Source organism: Chinchilla lanigera, unplaced genomic scaffold (assembly GCF_000276665.1).
Source record: "Chinchilla lanigera isolate Chin_1 unplaced genomic scaffold, ChiLan1.0 scaffold00001, whole genome shotgun sequence".
Classification (NCBI taxonomy): domain Eukaryota; kingdom Metazoa; phylum Chordata; class Mammalia; order Rodentia; family Chinchillidae; genus Chinchilla; species Chinchilla lanigera.
Genome location: NW_004955402.1, coordinates 38,767,573 through 38,783,991, shown reverse-complemented (window position 1 = coordinate 38,783,991; position 16,419 = coordinate 38,767,573). Strand labels below are relative to the sequence as shown.

Below are 16,419 nucleotides of genomic sequence, written 5' to 3'. Positions count from 1 at the left end.
TTTCAAATGGGAAATGCACTTTAAGATAATTTATGAGGGCTAAAATAAGTCTTATTTTCTATGTGGCTCAGTTTGGTAAGATCTTTTTTTCTCTCGTCTTGAGGTTCAAAGTAGCCAGGCGTACTGATAACTACATACTAAGACTTGGTGGAATTTCACATGTTAAAGACCAACCTGCCTGTTATACTTTCTGGCTGTAGCTATATGTGAAGGCCGAAAGTCATTCCAGTTGGAATTGTGCCTTTCTCACTGGAGACAGATTACCCCATGATGTGGTCTCGGATCCTATGGTGAATAGAGAGCTCCTTTCAAAGTCTGTACAGATAGACACTTTCTAGACGCCACACCCCTTTCCCTCCCTGCCAGGCTGCCTCCTCTGCAGTAGACACTTTCTGACATAATGGATGTGATATGAAAATTCTTGTGTCAGGTATTTGGAACTCTACATCGTCCAGGAGGAACAATATTAGAACAGTTCTAGCACCTCAGGTCAGCCTATAAAAGACCATTTAATCTAAAGAGTATCTGAATTGTTAACAGTACTTACTGTTTATAACTATGTGTCTATTAGAAAATATATTGCATTTTAACTTTTAAGGTAAGAAATGTTTCTCCCAGTTCTGCTTTATTCTACTTGCTAGTTGACTGGTGCACCCCACCATTCATCCCCTAATTCCCTAGTTGTTTATTGTTGAGAAAAAGCACCAAACATGGGCTATTCTCACAAAGCCCATGAGGAGCCCAGATAGGGTCTCTCCAAAGCAGAGAGAATAGCTCCCAGTAGTGTTGGTATACTCCCCTGGAAGGCTTTCCTGCTGTTTCTCTGTGAGATCTGGCCCCTGTTGTTGTAAATGTCCCACCTTTCCACGTCTTTCTCTTTCTCTGGACCAGCTGTTCTTAACCAGAACCAATTTTACTTTTTTCTCTTCCTTCCTGGCATCCAGGTGTATTTGGCAGTGTCCAGAGACATTTTTGGTTGTTACCACTAGGAGGTGCTATTGGCATTTAATGAGTGTAGCTCAAAGATGCTGCTAAATTCTGACTACATGCCAGGAGAGAGAAACCATTGGAAGTGGTTAGGGCATTGTTTTTTTTCCTTCTTAATTCATGGCAGCACAGAAATGCAGTCTGTAGTCTTTGATTCTTTCCCACTTTCTATTCTTGAAATAAGTTCAGAGCACTTTTGAGGGTTTTCTGAGCTTCACTATCATCACAACATGGGAACAGATAGACTAAAAATAGGAAAATTATAGTTTGGGAAATTGTAATTAAAAGCTGTCCATGTTTCCCACTGGACTTGAACTAGAGCAAACGTCTGATCTTCTGTAGGCTTCAATCCGTTCTTCCAGAGATGGTTTTTCTGTCCCCAGGGCTTCGGTCCTTCTTGCCTTCCTGCTCAGCTGTGCAGAGCCTCGAGGCTCTTCACTGTTCTTCCCAGTGGGGAATGGCAGGGAGGGAAACGCCTTGTGTTAATTTAGTGAGCAATTAGGAGAAGGCAGCCAGAACTATTTTCTGTTGCCCTCCTTGTTTAGGAAATTCCAAGTGCAAGGTCCTGAGTTCGATTCCCCCATACAAAAAAAAAGGAAATTCACAGGATGAGCTTATATTACAGCATCTTCCTAAGATCTGCTGCTCAGCGCAGGGGCCTCCTTTCTCTATTCTTTTTTATACCTTTGCCCTATTCCACCAAAACCCTTGCAGGCACTTACATGAACTGTGCAGTTACAGTAGGCCTGGTTCTTTCAAGAATCCCTCAATTAGAAGGTTCCCATGCTTGGTTTAAGCTCTGCTGTTGTCTCTTGAAATTCTTAATACAATTGAAACACTTTTTTTGTTCTGTTGGCCTTGCCAATAGGCTGCTACTGTAAGTATCTTAAAACTCTTCCTCTTTCTCCTCTTTTCAACATAGTGCCTTTCCAGGTTGGTTAGGAATATTTTATTGTCCTTACCAAAGTATAGTAGCAGGAAATCTCCCGCCGAGAGAGAAGAGCAGATTCATATGCATATACTCTGACTCTTCAGTTGCTAGTGTCTTTCAGTTTTTTTTCCTTTGTTTATATTTACTAATTTTACTAAAACAACTACTTATTTATTTGTGCTATTATATGACCCAGAGTGTGCTACAACATCTAGGTGAAAAAATATAAATGGGTTTTTCTGTATTGGGTGTGTTCAAGTGTTTATAAATCCTCTTCATTTAATTTCCAAAATGCTTTGATTTTATTTTCCAGTTCTGCAGAGTAGGAAACTATATAGAGTTTAAGTTAGATGTCCATAAAGCTAGTGATAAAGAAAGAATTTGAATGTTGGTTTTTCTCAGTTTGCGACCATGGCATGGTGCAAAAATGTGGAAGATTAGTAACTCAGAGTCAGTGTCCCATAGGTACTCGGGGAGGCCTAGAGGGGTTGCCATTAACAGAGACTCCTCAGTGTGAGAAAGTCTCAGTCAACAGCCCTGAACTGAAGCCTGTTGATAGAACCAGGAAGCAAGAAAGAAAGAAGGTAGAAAGGGCAGGGACTCACTAAGTGAAGGGAAGAACAGAGGGCCATGACGATGGTCTGTTAAATGACTTGACTCTGCAACTGAATTAAATGATAGAGGAGTAGGGGCAGGACCAAGGCCAGAGCATTTCCTCCTTACAGCAAAGCATTTTGATCCTACTGTGACTTGTGGCCTGGTAAGCTATCTTTAAATCTCTAACCATGCACTCTGAGGTTTTAAGCTTGTGGCTCTAAAACCCCCTTATCTCTGCATATCCATCTCGTACACAACTCTGGCCAACGCCCCCATATAGGTTGGTCTGAATTTAAGGCTCAATCCCATTCACTCTGTGGCTCAGAAGTTAGAAATTCCTATCCTTAGAGTTGCCTCTCAAGTTGAGGTCATGATTAAACATGAAAGGTTGATATCTTTAAGGCTGGTGATTTTTAAAAAAACATTAAACAGATACATTAATGCTTTTCAAGTGGAATGTAATGGTAGATGAAGTAATGCTGGTATAATTGATACAGATGCTTTGCAATATGGTCACAAGTAACGTTACTATAATTCACAACAGTACTCAAAAACCTTCAGTAACATAGGCTTGGTAAATCAGTCCTTCTCCCCTCTCATTTTATGAAGCACTTTGTCCCACATATTGTTATTGCCACTTACCTGGAAGTATTTTCTTACAGGAGAGATCCCAATCTTTAATTTTCATCCACTGAGTGAAATTTTGGCATGAGTATGGTTGACAGTTTCTTTGAGACATAAGAAGCATAACTTGTGGAAAATATGTATAACACCATTTGGGGAGCGTTTATCATGTGAATTACCTCAAGTTACAGCTTGGTATCTCCTTAAAACTCTGTACTAGTTTTAGCTAAATACATCACCAGCCTGGCCTCTTAACTCTGCAACAGGAGAAGGCAGGCGTCAGGCACACGTTGCCTAGGGTTGCTAAATTACACAGTATTTATTACTTAGTGACAAAGTTAGGGTTTGAACAGGGCTTCCTGAAATGGATACTTACTCTGAAGTGGATTAAGAATAACTTGATAGTTTCTTAGCATACACTGATCTGTCATTAGCCTTTGATATGAATAGCAGGATCTGAGGCCTGTACTCAGAGGTGCAGAACCAAACATGTAAATACTTTTTCAGAGTTTTTGCTCATAACAGCAGGACTGTTTAATGATCTAGCTGCTCCGACAACTAGTTGTGTAACCTTTGTTAAGTTACTTAATCTCTCCAGGCTTCAGTTTCTTTACCTGTAATAAGAGTAATAATATCTTTTCCAAACTGCTGTAGGAAAAAGTAACTGAATTCCTGTACCTAAAACACTTAGCACAGTAACAAGCCCATGGGGCAAAAAAAGGCACCGTGGCTAAGTAATAGTTCCTGTCCTCCTGTGCCATCAGCACAGGTTGGGCATAGTCTCGCTGGCAAAACAGAACCCCGGGTAAGTCCTTTCTCTGCACCTCAACAGTGGCGTAGACTTTTAAATAAACGGCAGCACACGCCCTGCAGCAGGGGAATAACGGGAAGATGCATACCGTCCTTCAGTGCTCTTCAAGGAAGAGGTCGAATAATACATGTTCATCATCTGGCACAGTTAGGATGAAAACTTGGAGAGGTTGGTGGTTACTATTTAATGGTTCTTTGTATCCATTGCCAGTCTCTCACCCCCAAACAAACAAGATACTTATACCTGCATCAGAGTAACCTAAGGTGCTTATAAAGAGATAAAGTAAAGCTAGCTACTTAATCCTAGACCTGTAGAACAGAATTTCTGAGGACAAAGCTTCAGAAAATACACTTAAAGTAAGCCACTTTTTTTTATTGTTCTGTGTAAAATCATGTAGAAACACTGGCCTTTGCTTAAGCTACTTTCTTGACTAGAGATAGCTTTTCCCCTTATGCTTATAGCATGTCCTTGCATATCTTTCAAGAGTTGTTTCTTTCTAAAAACCTTCCTAGTCTCCCAAATTATGGTTAATTTCGCATCTTGGTTTATTGCAATCTGTCTTGTAGAGTTCTGTTTGCTTTTTGCCCAACAGAAACCTTCTCACACACAATAATTGTCTGTTACACCAGCAGCCATTCTCCAGTGCCCGGCAAAATGCTTTGCATGTAGTGGGCACTCAAAGAATATTTACTGAATTTGGACTGATCCTCTAATTACTTTTTCATTGTGAGCCATTTCCTTCTGACCTCCCAAAAGAGGATAAATGTGTTTGGAGTACAAGCACAAATCTTTTTATTATTGTTAGGGAGGTGGAGGATAATAATAATCAATATTTTCAGCCACAGTTTAGAACATCAGAATAAGGGTATGTGTCTGCAAATGGTTGCGAGGAGGTTGACTCTGTGTGTGTGTGTGTGTGTGTGTGTGTGTGTGAGAGAGAGAGAGAGAAAGAGAAAGAGAGATCCAAGTTTCTTCCTCATCTTGAATATTCTTCATAAGGCAGGTGAACAAGTCCCCCAAACCTATGTTAAATCCATAGCAATTAAAAGGGAAAATGCTACAGCTGTATTGTGGGTTAGTTTTTCTTTCAGTAGACGTATTTGTTTGCTCATCTGACCAAAGTAGCAGCTTTTGTGGCGCATCACCATGTTTGTCCTCGGGAAGGCTAAAATGGATAGAGCACGTGCAGCTGTGTTTCCTCTGATGTGCTTCAGGTTGTCTCTAAGAGAACTATGATGAGAAAAGGTACAGTGATGAGCTGCAGAAGAAGTATTTAGTAAGGTGTTTTCTAAACAAGATGAGTTACCCTGTTGGTGATGCTGTAGGGCAGCACTCTTGAGGTTTTAGGTCACTTTTAGTACCATCATATGTTTCTTCCTCAGTCAGCTGGTTTACGAGACAACGCGTGTCTGAACCGTTAGCAGTAGAAGGTGATGCACATATGGAAGTTGTCCAAGTTTTTAATATACTGAATGGTGACAAAGAGCAGATATTAGAAGCACTTAGAGCCTGGTTGGTGAGGATGAGCGAAGGCATATCATAATTGAGGACAGTAACACATTTTGAGAGTTTCTCTAGATAATTAAATTATAGGAAGCCCTTCTGGACCTCGTCATGATCTGGAGGAGTCCACATTTGTAATCCTAGGGAAAAGTTACTGGAATTCCAGTAAGTAATTCCAATCTGCCACTCCAGTGCAACCCACGAAGGCATATTTGTAGTTGTGGGAGCCAAAGGAGGCCTAAGTCCAGTCAGAACAGAGGCTAACTGGAACAAAGGCCTAGACCCAGGGCTGAACCTGGGTTTCATTAATTCATGAAGAAGGGAGTAGTTTGGGGGATGAGTGACTGCAAGAACAGTGGGAAGTACGTGAATGCTGTGAGTTGGGCTGGGTAGGAGTCAAGTTAGCACCTCTGCAATGTGCAGATAGATGCAGAAGGAGTACTCTGCCCAACACAATTTGAGGGAGTATCTTATGTTTTGGGGTCAGTGCTTCAGCTTTGATGTGTAATCTTCATGTCCAGAGACATCAGAGATTCTTTCTCAAGTCTCAGTCTCAGCCAACAGCCTGACAGAGCAGCATCACTAGGCCTAGCTCACGCATACACATCAGCGCCTTGGCTAGATCTATTTGTACTGCTGAAAGCCAGTTGAGGGGATAAAGAAATAGCCTAGCCAGCTCTGCACATATCAGTACACAGAAGAAATGTGGCCAGGGTAAGCCAAAATGGAGCCAAATGCTTTTCTTCAAGGAGAGCTGTCCTGATGATCCTCCACATTAAATTATTGGTCTTTTCAAGTATTATATTTATTACTTCGTGTCACACCAAGCAGCAAGATTTAGTCAAGAAAGTCATTGGATTAGCCAGGTAAAATCATACTTTCAGTGGGCGGGTTAGGATTGGTGGTCGAGGTGTGTATGAAGTATGCCCAAGAGAGACTAGGAAGCTGTTACAAAGGGGCTCCTTCCAAACTTGAAGACACTAATCTTTTGGATATTATTGTCTTTGGACTTGAGATGGTTTGGAAGAATCCCAGGTAAACACAATCATGTAGTAAGACCCTGGAGTTAATAAATTAGTAGTCAGGGAAACCTTAAATTTAGGCAGTAGATGATCCCTCCCCTTCCCTGCTCCCTCCAAATCAATGGGGGCCATAAAGTGGCTGTAAACAATGAAAAAAAATCATAGAATTTGGGAGGAGGAGAGGACTGTCTTTTAGAGTAAATTTAGTGAAAATTGGAAAAGAGGATGAGCTGATTGAATGAAATGCTATCAGGAGAAGGGAGATGGTGATATGGTATGGACTGACCATTTCTTGAGGAACAGGCTGGGGTAGGGGGAATGATTCTTGTTATAAATGGATAAAGTGTGTGCTTATTAAAACTGAGAGAGTGAAATTCCAACACTCCAAGCAAGTGCTTTGTGAAGATCCTTTGTTGTCAGACCCTTCTTCTACTCGACCTCTGGGGGCCATTCCTATAGCTTTGTCTTCTTTCAGTACGATGGCCACTATATGTACATTTAGAATTTTTTTTTTAAAATGCAAAGATTCCCCCCTCCCCCCCCCCCCCCAAAAAACAAAAAAAAAACAGTAAAACTGAGAAGAATCTGGAATGAGTTAGGAACATGCTGAGATACAAACAGATTTATCTAATGGTGGACTCATAGTTCTCAGTGAGATGAGATGAGCTTATTAGCTTTGAGTGCCTGGTGGGAAGGATGGGGGAAATTACTTGGACCTCTTAATTTTTTCTTTTCTGTGACCTTCTTCCCTTCTCTAACTCCCACCCACCCCGAGTCTTTGCCTGGTTTCTCTGGAGACATACACAGAACCATGTTTTTTTTGACATAAGCGTTACATCTTTTCTGCTTCTGAACTCTGGGGACAGTGCTTTTAGCACTGAAGAAACATGTGCAGATTCCATCTGTGCATATCAGATTCTGACCGCAGCTGTAGTTGAAGGCTGTTGGGTGAGATGTGGGGGTCCTTGATACAACCTAGAGTCATATACCCATGTTTCAGTGCAAGATTTATTTTGCAAAATTTTTCTACCTTTTTCTGTAAATTTTTTTATTAATGATACAAATTTAGAAGTTAAGAATTAAAAATGATAGGCTCAAAATTATCTGAAATTGGAGTGTTAGCTGTTAAATATTAGCAGTCATATCTGTCCAAAATTTCCATATATATATGTGTATATATATATAGTTCATTTCTAATCTTGAACTCACTATGTAGATGAAGCGGGCTTTGAACTTGTGGTGATTGTCCTGCCTCAGCCTCCCAAATGCTGAGATTACAGATGGGCGCCACTAAACCCAGATGTTTTATTTTTTTGGCAGTATTGATTTATCTTTGCAAATTAAATTATATATTGAGTCATCCTTTGGTGTCCTCAGGGAATTGGTTCCAATACCCTGTGCTGGTACCAAAATCTGCAGATGCACAGATGCTCAAATTTCTTATATAAAATGGTGTAATTTTGCTATATAATCTATGCACATCCTCTGCTCTACTTTAAATCATGTAGGTTATTTATAATACTTAAGACTGTGCTTGCTTCGGCAGCACATATACTATAATACATAAGACAGTGTAAATGCTATTCAAGTTTGTGTTATACCATATTATTTAGGGAATAATGACAAGGACTAAAGTTATATGTAGAACCCACAGATTCAAAGGGATGACTGTATATGCATGTATGTATGTATGCATGTATACACACATATCCACAGGTTTTACATTCACTGATCAGAAATTTAACCAGCTTGTTTTCTATGGCTGTGATATTCAAAACAAAGATGATATTTCTCTTCCTAAGTGTAAATAGAAGGCAGACAGCATTTCATGGGGTATTCATCACATTCATTAGTTACTACCTTCATCCACCATCTTTATATACAGAATGATTTATGTACTCGGGTCTTCTTGTTGACCTGTTCATATTCACATATTCTACTGATATGTGGGGATAGAATTTGTAGGGAGACAGGGGAGGTGTTTCTGTATACTAAGGTCTTTGGAGGAGAGTTAAGCCTTCTTTTATAGGTTCTCTTGGTGTTAGTATTAAGGTGATTAATATTTGCCATAAATAAAGTTATATTACCGTATCTTCATTTGTCTGGAAGGCAATTTTATGATACCTTAGATACATCCAGATGTCAGAACGTAAATCCAGGGAGCCCTCAGAGTAGCCAAAATTTGCTAAAAGTCAATTCAGTACACTTTTTGCCTACTATGTGAGAGGTGCTTTACATAAGTTGCCTTATTTAATCCTCACAATAATCTTATGGGAGAGCCATTGTTCCCACATTTATCGATGGGGAAATTGAAGCTTCTGAAGAAGTTATAGATGGTGTTCTGGGTCACACATTCTATGGGTGTCAGTCTGGGCTTTCGGTGTGGTTTTTATGTCGGTCACATCCTCATGCCGAGCCCAGTTGCTCCCGTTTTCAGTCAGTAACACTGACGTTTCTGCAGTAACAAGTGTGTGAGTGGCCCTGGTGTTTAGGATTAAAGACAGAATGTCCTGTATAATCCTTTTGTCCTTAAAATCTTAATCTGCAGTAAACATGAAGCTATGAAGCAGTTTTAAAAAGAAATAAAGCTTGAGTACAAGGACAGTGTCTACCTTATTGGCTACACATCCACAGGACAGACACAACACGTACTAGGAGCACAATACATATATGATGAATGGATGGGTGAAATTAGTGAGAAGTAAAAGCTAACTAGGAGAAAGACTAAAGTATAAAATGGATACATAATAACAAAACATAACCATCAAGGCCACTTAAAACTCACCCATGTGGAATAGCTCTTTCCCTACTGATACTGGATAAAGGGGTAAATAAATAAGTTTTTTTCTTTTTCGCTGATAAATTTCAACATTAAAATTTCATTACAAATGAATTATTTAAATGTCAAATTAGATTCTTTGGAAGATATAAAGAACTATATATAGTATATAGCATATAACAATTTATAATACTGTAACAACTGAGTAGGTTGCATAAAATGACAAAATATTTTTGAGTAATGTCACTAAATAATTTGTGTTTGGAGTATCATTTAGCTTGTTGTAAGGAAAAAATGAGAAAATTCTAGGAAGCTATTGAAATGATTTAAATTTCATTATTCAACAGCATCGATGCGCTACTTTCTTGTCTCAGGAATGTATCTATTAACAGTGATATTTTGCCTTACAGCTTTTCTGGGAGAAGAGGCTACAAGGACTTAGTGCATCAGATGTAACAGAACAAATTATAAAAACCATGGAACTACCTAAAGGTCTTCAAGGTATTATCTAAGTTTAGTTGAGCAGATATCTATCAAGGGCCTTAGGTGGCTTTATAATAATGCCAGGCACTATGTTAGATGCTGTGCATTCAGATTTGATACCAGGTCTTTGCTTTGTGGGGGTCACATGCCTTGCTGGTTGGCATTCCTTTTGTGTTGTAGTAAACTCAGGGGAAATAAACAAGGAAAACGCATATGTTGTAGGGATTCTTCCATGTGGTATATTACCTGAGATTTTTTTTTTCTGTGTAAAAATTTTGGCTCTAGGTTAGGTTTGTTGTCTGACTTGACCTATGTGCTGCTTTTAGCACTGAGTGCAGATAGTCTATAGCATTTCCCAGACTTCCTGCTTACAGCGGCATCTGGCTCCAACATTTGTTCTTTCTCTTACCCTCTTACCAAAAAAACGACTAACTACTTTCCTTCTGCCCCTCCTTCCACAAACTGCTGTCTTCAATAGCAGTGGGAACATGCACACTGGTTCAGCAATAGAGGTTGGTGGGATTTGGGCTGGAGAACTCAGTTTCCATCTACCTGTCAATTACATGTTAAATCCAAGTTACAGAGAAGCATTATTTTTCAAGTAGTAGAACTTCAGCTTTTAAATCTTGATATATTGCATATTACTCAAAAAGTTTTATAATTCTTAAATTCTTATCCTTTTATAGTCTTGGAAATGATTGCTTTAACTAAACAAGTTTAGGACTTTAAGCAATTAATTTAAATTTTGCTGTGGTGTCTCCTGCAAATAGTCAAGGTGTGCAGTTATTCTCTGAGCCTGGATATTTTTATTAGGCATTTGAAATAGCTGTTAAAGCTGCAGGTGCAGCATGTTTGCATTGAATTCCTGAAACAAAGAAGATAAACATTGGGATACTTCTAGAAATAATTTTAAAAATCATAAAGAGAAAATATTTCAAAGAGAAGTATAGAAGATAAAACCTTGGATATTACTGGGTATATATTTTAAAAGTCATAAAGAGAAGCTATTAATCGGGATGCATGAGTATAATGCCTTTGTAACGGACTTATACTCTTAAAATAATTCAATTTGCTTGAGAACATACAGCCAATTTTTCAACAGCTTAAGCATGTGAAACTGTATTTTATTTTATTTTATTTTATTTTTTTTTTGGTTTTTCTCTGGTACCGGGAACCGAACTCACGACCTTGCGCTTGCCAGGCAGGCGCTTTGCCGCTGAGCTAAATCCCCAGCCCCTGAAACTGTATTTTAAAGTTTTATTAAAATGCTTAGCTTTTTGTGATGATTTCTTTAGTGTTAATTCTCTGCTGTATAATAGCTACCAAATGGATATCACATTGTCCTTTGCTGCTTTGGCTTAGTTCAATTTTAAATAGATGAGGCCAGTTGAACACAAATGCTGGTTGTTGTAAGTCATGTAAGGCTTGCTCAGCACATTCAACATTTTCCTTTAAGTAGTGCTTCTTTTTAACTGCAGGAGTTGGTCCAGGTAGTAACGATGAGACCCTTTTATCTGCTGTTGCCAGTGCTTTGCACACAAGCTCTGCACCAATCACAGGACAAGTCTCCGCTGCTGTGGAAAAGAACCCCGCTGTGTGGCTTAACACATCTCAACCCCTCTGCAAAGCTTTCATTGTCACAGATGAAGATATTAGGTAAGCAGTTGAACAGGACTTTAAAAAGCTTGATTTTTGCCAGTGGGTAAATTTTACACTACTCATTAAGTTCAATGTCGCATCTAGTACAGGATGAGCATCCCTCATCTGAAAAGTCTAAAATCTCAAATGCTTTAAAATCTGAAACCTCTTGAACTCTGACGTGATGGCACAAGTGAAAAATCCTGTACCATGAAACTGTTTCTTGCACAGAAGTATTAAAACTATATATAAAATTACCCTCAGGGTATGGTACAAGGTATATAGTTGAATTTCACATTGAAGCTTAGGTCCTCTCGCCCGTATCTCACTGTGTATATGCAAATGTTTCAAAATCTGAAAAAGTCAGAAATCCTCTGGCCCCAAGTGGTTCAGATAAAAGTTCCTCAATCTGTAAGTGATGACTCTACCAGAAAGTTGTTTGTTTGTTTTTTTTCATAGAGGTTTTCTGAAACCAATGAGGGGGATGATAATCTACTTAATGCACATTTTTGAAAAGTAATAGTATCACGAGCATGTTCACAGGATGAGTATCAGATCAGTTGTACACACATCATTCTGCAGTGTTTGGCAATTTAGGTTTCTGAATTTCTACTGTAAGGACCCCCTTCCACTCAGTCATGATTTTTATCATTGCATCCTTCATTGATTTATGTGCGCACCAGCTTCCATTTGAAAGCAGATGAGAGCCATGCTGCTTTAAGCTCAGTTGTGTTTTCAGAGTTTAATTTAGTTACAGTGATTATGTTTCCTTCACTTCCGCTCAATTTAGAGATTTATCCACCTCTGTTTCACGTTGTTTCAAGTAAAGATTTAAGGAGGCTAAACACACACACACACACACACACACACACACACACACACACACATACACACACATGCACACTATAGCAAGAGAGGAAAGCTAGAGCAAAGAGTAAAGCAGTGAAGCAGGAGTGAGAGAGAACATAAGCTGCATCTATTAGCATCTTTTTATTCTAAGACTGAGCCACAAATTAGGTTTTTTGCAGCAAATCATAAAAGGAAATTATTCAGCTTAGATTGCTAACACCCAAAAGGTGTAAGCAAAGCATTGCTGAGGAGAAGCAAATGTATTCCGTATAGTAAAACCACAAAGAAATTCTTGTCTAGGATTTATGAACTTCAAGATCATTACTGTATAATGATGATAATGGTACTGTAGTGTTTCATATTTTCTTCTTTTTTTTTTTTTTTGGTTTTTCTCCGGTACCGGGAACCGAACTCTCGACCTTGCGCTTGCTAGGCAGGTGCTTTTTGCCGCTGAGCTAAATCCCCAGCCCCCATATTTTCTTTAAAATATGACAATGTGTATATTTCACTGTTCATATCTTCTGAGTATAAATCAAAGATATACTGGAGAATTATTCCCAGACAAAACCAGCAGATGGCACTTATGAATCATACAATTTAAAAATACATTTCTATTTGTATTTTTTCTAAACCTATAAAAATTGACATAAAAATATTTCTTAATGTATGAATCTAGCTAGATTTATAATGGAAATTCCTTTTTTTTTTTAAAGAGAATAAAAAATAAGAAAAAAATCCCAGTTGTTTGCTATAGATAGGAAACCATCTTGTTTCCTATCATCAAAACAAGATGATAAGAAATTAACAATGGTTGTTATATTGCATATTGTTATCTTCAAAGTAGTTGCTCAGATTACCAGATATAGGCATGCAAAACAAACAATTAAGCATTAACTGTTCCTTTCAAAAAACCAATAGAAATTAGTAGTACAATTATCTTAGCTATTTTGTGTACATATATATATATAGATAGATATCTATCTATCTATCTATCTATATATATTTCCCCTTCTTTCTTCCTTTTCTCCTTTCCTTCTTTGTTTTTAAAGTAATTCCCTTTGCAAAGATATAAAACAATTCAAAATTGTATTCGTATGCCTTGATTGCATGGGATTTATGATCAACTTTATTTTTGAAGAAATTAAAATAACAAAGTATAAAATCAAGGCAAGGTATTTGCTTACTCTTTGGATTGTTCTTACCCTTAAAAAAAAAAAAAAAAAAAGGATTGTTCTTACCCTTGAGGAAGAAAATTACTTGGGAGACAAATTCTTTTCTGTCTTGGAATGACTATGGAATTAGTTGGGATTCCACCAGGTCATTATGGATGTTAACTGAAGTTCTCAGTGATATTCTGGGATGCTGATGGCTTCAACACTAGATCTCTTGATAGTAAAAGGAAATATCTCAAAGCCAGATCTCCGGATGATTTCCTTTTTGGGTAAATTTGTCAAACAAATTGTTCATTTGATTTAATTGTCCTAACAGAAACTCTTAAGCAAACATTCCTTGTCGAATTAGTACATGTTCAAAACAAGTGACCACAAATAAAATTATTACCCTTTCTCTAATTGTGTAGCCAATATTCTGTTTACATTAAATTTCAAGCTAGAGATCTCAAATATTAATTGTATACCTTTTCAAGAATATTTGATAATATTTCACTCATTGATACTTTTGTATCTAACCTAATATAATTAGTCATATACTTTTGTTTTGTAAAACTTTGTAACAAATCTACACAATTTTTCAGCTTAAAACAAGACCCATTGTTAGCTCACACTTCAGTGGTTCAGAAGCTTGGTTCTTTGCTCAGATTTCATAAGCCTAATGTCAAAGTTGGCTGGACTGCATTCCCTTCTGGAGCTTAGGATTCTTTTTCCAGCTCACACGATTGTACAGAATTTATTCCTTGTGGTTGCAGGCTTAAGAGCTCTGCTGTTTTGTTGGCTGTGGGACAGATGTCACTGTCAGCTCCTAAAGGCTGCGTGTAGTTCCTTGGCACATGGCCTCCTGTATGTACCCTTACATAATTCTCTCAGGAAGGGCCCAGCCCTGGTAAGGGTTCTTCCTATTAGTTCAGGCCTACTATACTAGCCTTTCTTTTGATTAATTCAGGGCCACTTGATTAGTAATATAATCATGAAGTGATATCCTCCCATATCCATAAATTCCACCCACCCATAAGGGTAGAATGTATAGACCGAGTCCAAATGGGAGTAAGATTCTTGGTAACATCTTGGAATTCTGCCTACCATAGTGGGTGAATACTCTAATTTCAGGTCTCATAAATGTGGGAAGTAATGCTTGAGATAAAGAAAATCAATGGCAAGTTTTAAGAATTTAAGATACACTTCTTCATCTAAAAGTGCTGTTTGCTGTATTTCCTCATGTGATTACTCCATGGGAGCGGTGCATTTCTGGTACTGGTACTAGGAGTGAGAGAATGCCCGTGATAAGGGCGTGCCATTTGACAGACTTTGAGCCACTGGGCTGGAGGGAGATTATGTAAGAAATAAATGTGTTCTTCACCTTGTTCCATTATATGAAAATCTGTTCAGTTCTGTTTTCTTTTCATCTGACAGAGGCTACAAAGCACAGACTGACCCAGTAACCTTCTCCCTCTCTCTCCCCCATTTTTAAAAATCCATTTAAAAAGTAGATGTCTCTATCTTTTAACTCCTTGTGCTGCTTTTGGAGTTTAATGAAGAAAGGTTTATTGAAGTTTAATAAAGTCTTTGTGTCTCTCCAGCATACTTTATCTTTACTGCCTTGGATGTAGTCCTCTATGACACAGACGGGTGTGGTCAGGAGCACAGCACGTGTCGCTTCCATGTGGCCAAGCCTCAGGGCGCGAGCACCCACTGACTGTGTTGGGTCCTCCATGGCACAGCTCCTCTGCCTTTTTGCTGTGCTAGATTTGGGCAGTGCTGCATCTGTCTCCCTCAGTTCCTGGTGGAGTAAATTGCTTTTCCCCGTTTTCTTGTGTCTGTTGCTGGTCACTGTACTGCTCTGCCGCCTGCTCTGCATCCATTTTGGCCATCTTTCCTCTGATCTGAGGGGAGGGCTTAACCTTTCCTCTATTAGAGCTTAACTCTCCCACCTCTGCCTTCGCCTTTTCATGTCTTATTTTCACCAGGACCTTTACCTACTGGTCTCCCCTTTCTCTTATGTGTCTTCAACTTTCACCTCCCTTCTTGGTTCTGGATGTAAATTTCTCTCTTGCCCTCTCAGGGAACTAACCTCAGCTTTTGTCTCTGCTTTTTAAAGATGAAATATATTGAGCATCTGTTCTCCTAGACTTTGTTTCCATCTCACATGCAGAGCTTTGTTTATAACTTGGAGTTACTGACTCCCATTTTTGCAGTGCCCTTATCATCACTAAGACAGAGAAACTCACGCATGCTCTCGATCTCCTCAGCTCATCTCAGGTGAGGAGGTGTACTTTGGTCTCTCTGCTCATGTGATCCTGGGACTTTCTTGCTGAATTGGTGCCTGCAGACCTGGGAGCCCAGGAGGGCTCTCCCCTAACATAGCCGCAGAACTCCAGAGTGAACCCCAACCTATTGTGTTTCTGCTTGGTGTCTTTCTCAGTGCTTCACCAAAAAAGTCACTTGCCCTTCATGTTCCATATTATCTGCCTCTTGTATCCCTGCTTCCAAGTTACTTCTGTTTTTCTTTTATAGGAATAAACCCAAATCTCCACATACTTGAAATTCTTCTTTATTTCTTTTTTGGTGGTGCTGGGCCCCAGGGCCCCATACATGTAGGCAAGTGCTCTAGCACTAACTTACATCCCCATCCATTTTAATTAATTAATATGTTATTTTAAGACTTCCTGCCAAGTTGCCCTGATGGGCTTCAAAGTTGAAATCCTCCTGCCTTGGTCTCCCAAATAGCTAGGGGTATAGGTGTGTACCACAGTATCAGGCCACATAATTTGAAGTTCTTGAAGCTGAGGATGAGGTCACTGAAATAAATCTGTGTCTTCCAGAATTCTCTGTGAAACAGGGATAACTGCTTGTGAATATCTCTCTTTTTGGCCAAGGCTAGGCACTACGTTTGGTCTGCAAGTGTAGAAGCAATTTGCAGAGTTTAAGGGGAGTAAAGTGATTTTTCTCAGGAATTGAATGACTCTCAAGTAAGGATGAGCTTTTGAAGTAGCTTCATATTTTCATTACTTGCCAAATTTTCA

General features: G+C 38.9%; 1 protein-coding gene across 1 annotated transcript in view; it reads left to right on the top strand.

Annotated features, from left to right (window-relative positions):
* The window catches only part of Mbd2 (methyl-CpG binding domain protein 2), a gene marked incomplete at its 5' end in the record, with an annotated part of 68,163 nt that overhangs the window by 45,839 nt on the left and 5,905 nt on the right, over nucleotides 1–16,419 (top strand). Inside the window, 2 exon segments of the mRNA XM_013510794.1 lie at nucleotides 9,665–9,755; nucleotides 11,216–11,393. Coding sequence (XP_013366248.1) covers nucleotides 9,665–9,755; nucleotides 11,216–11,393 — 269 coding nt within the window.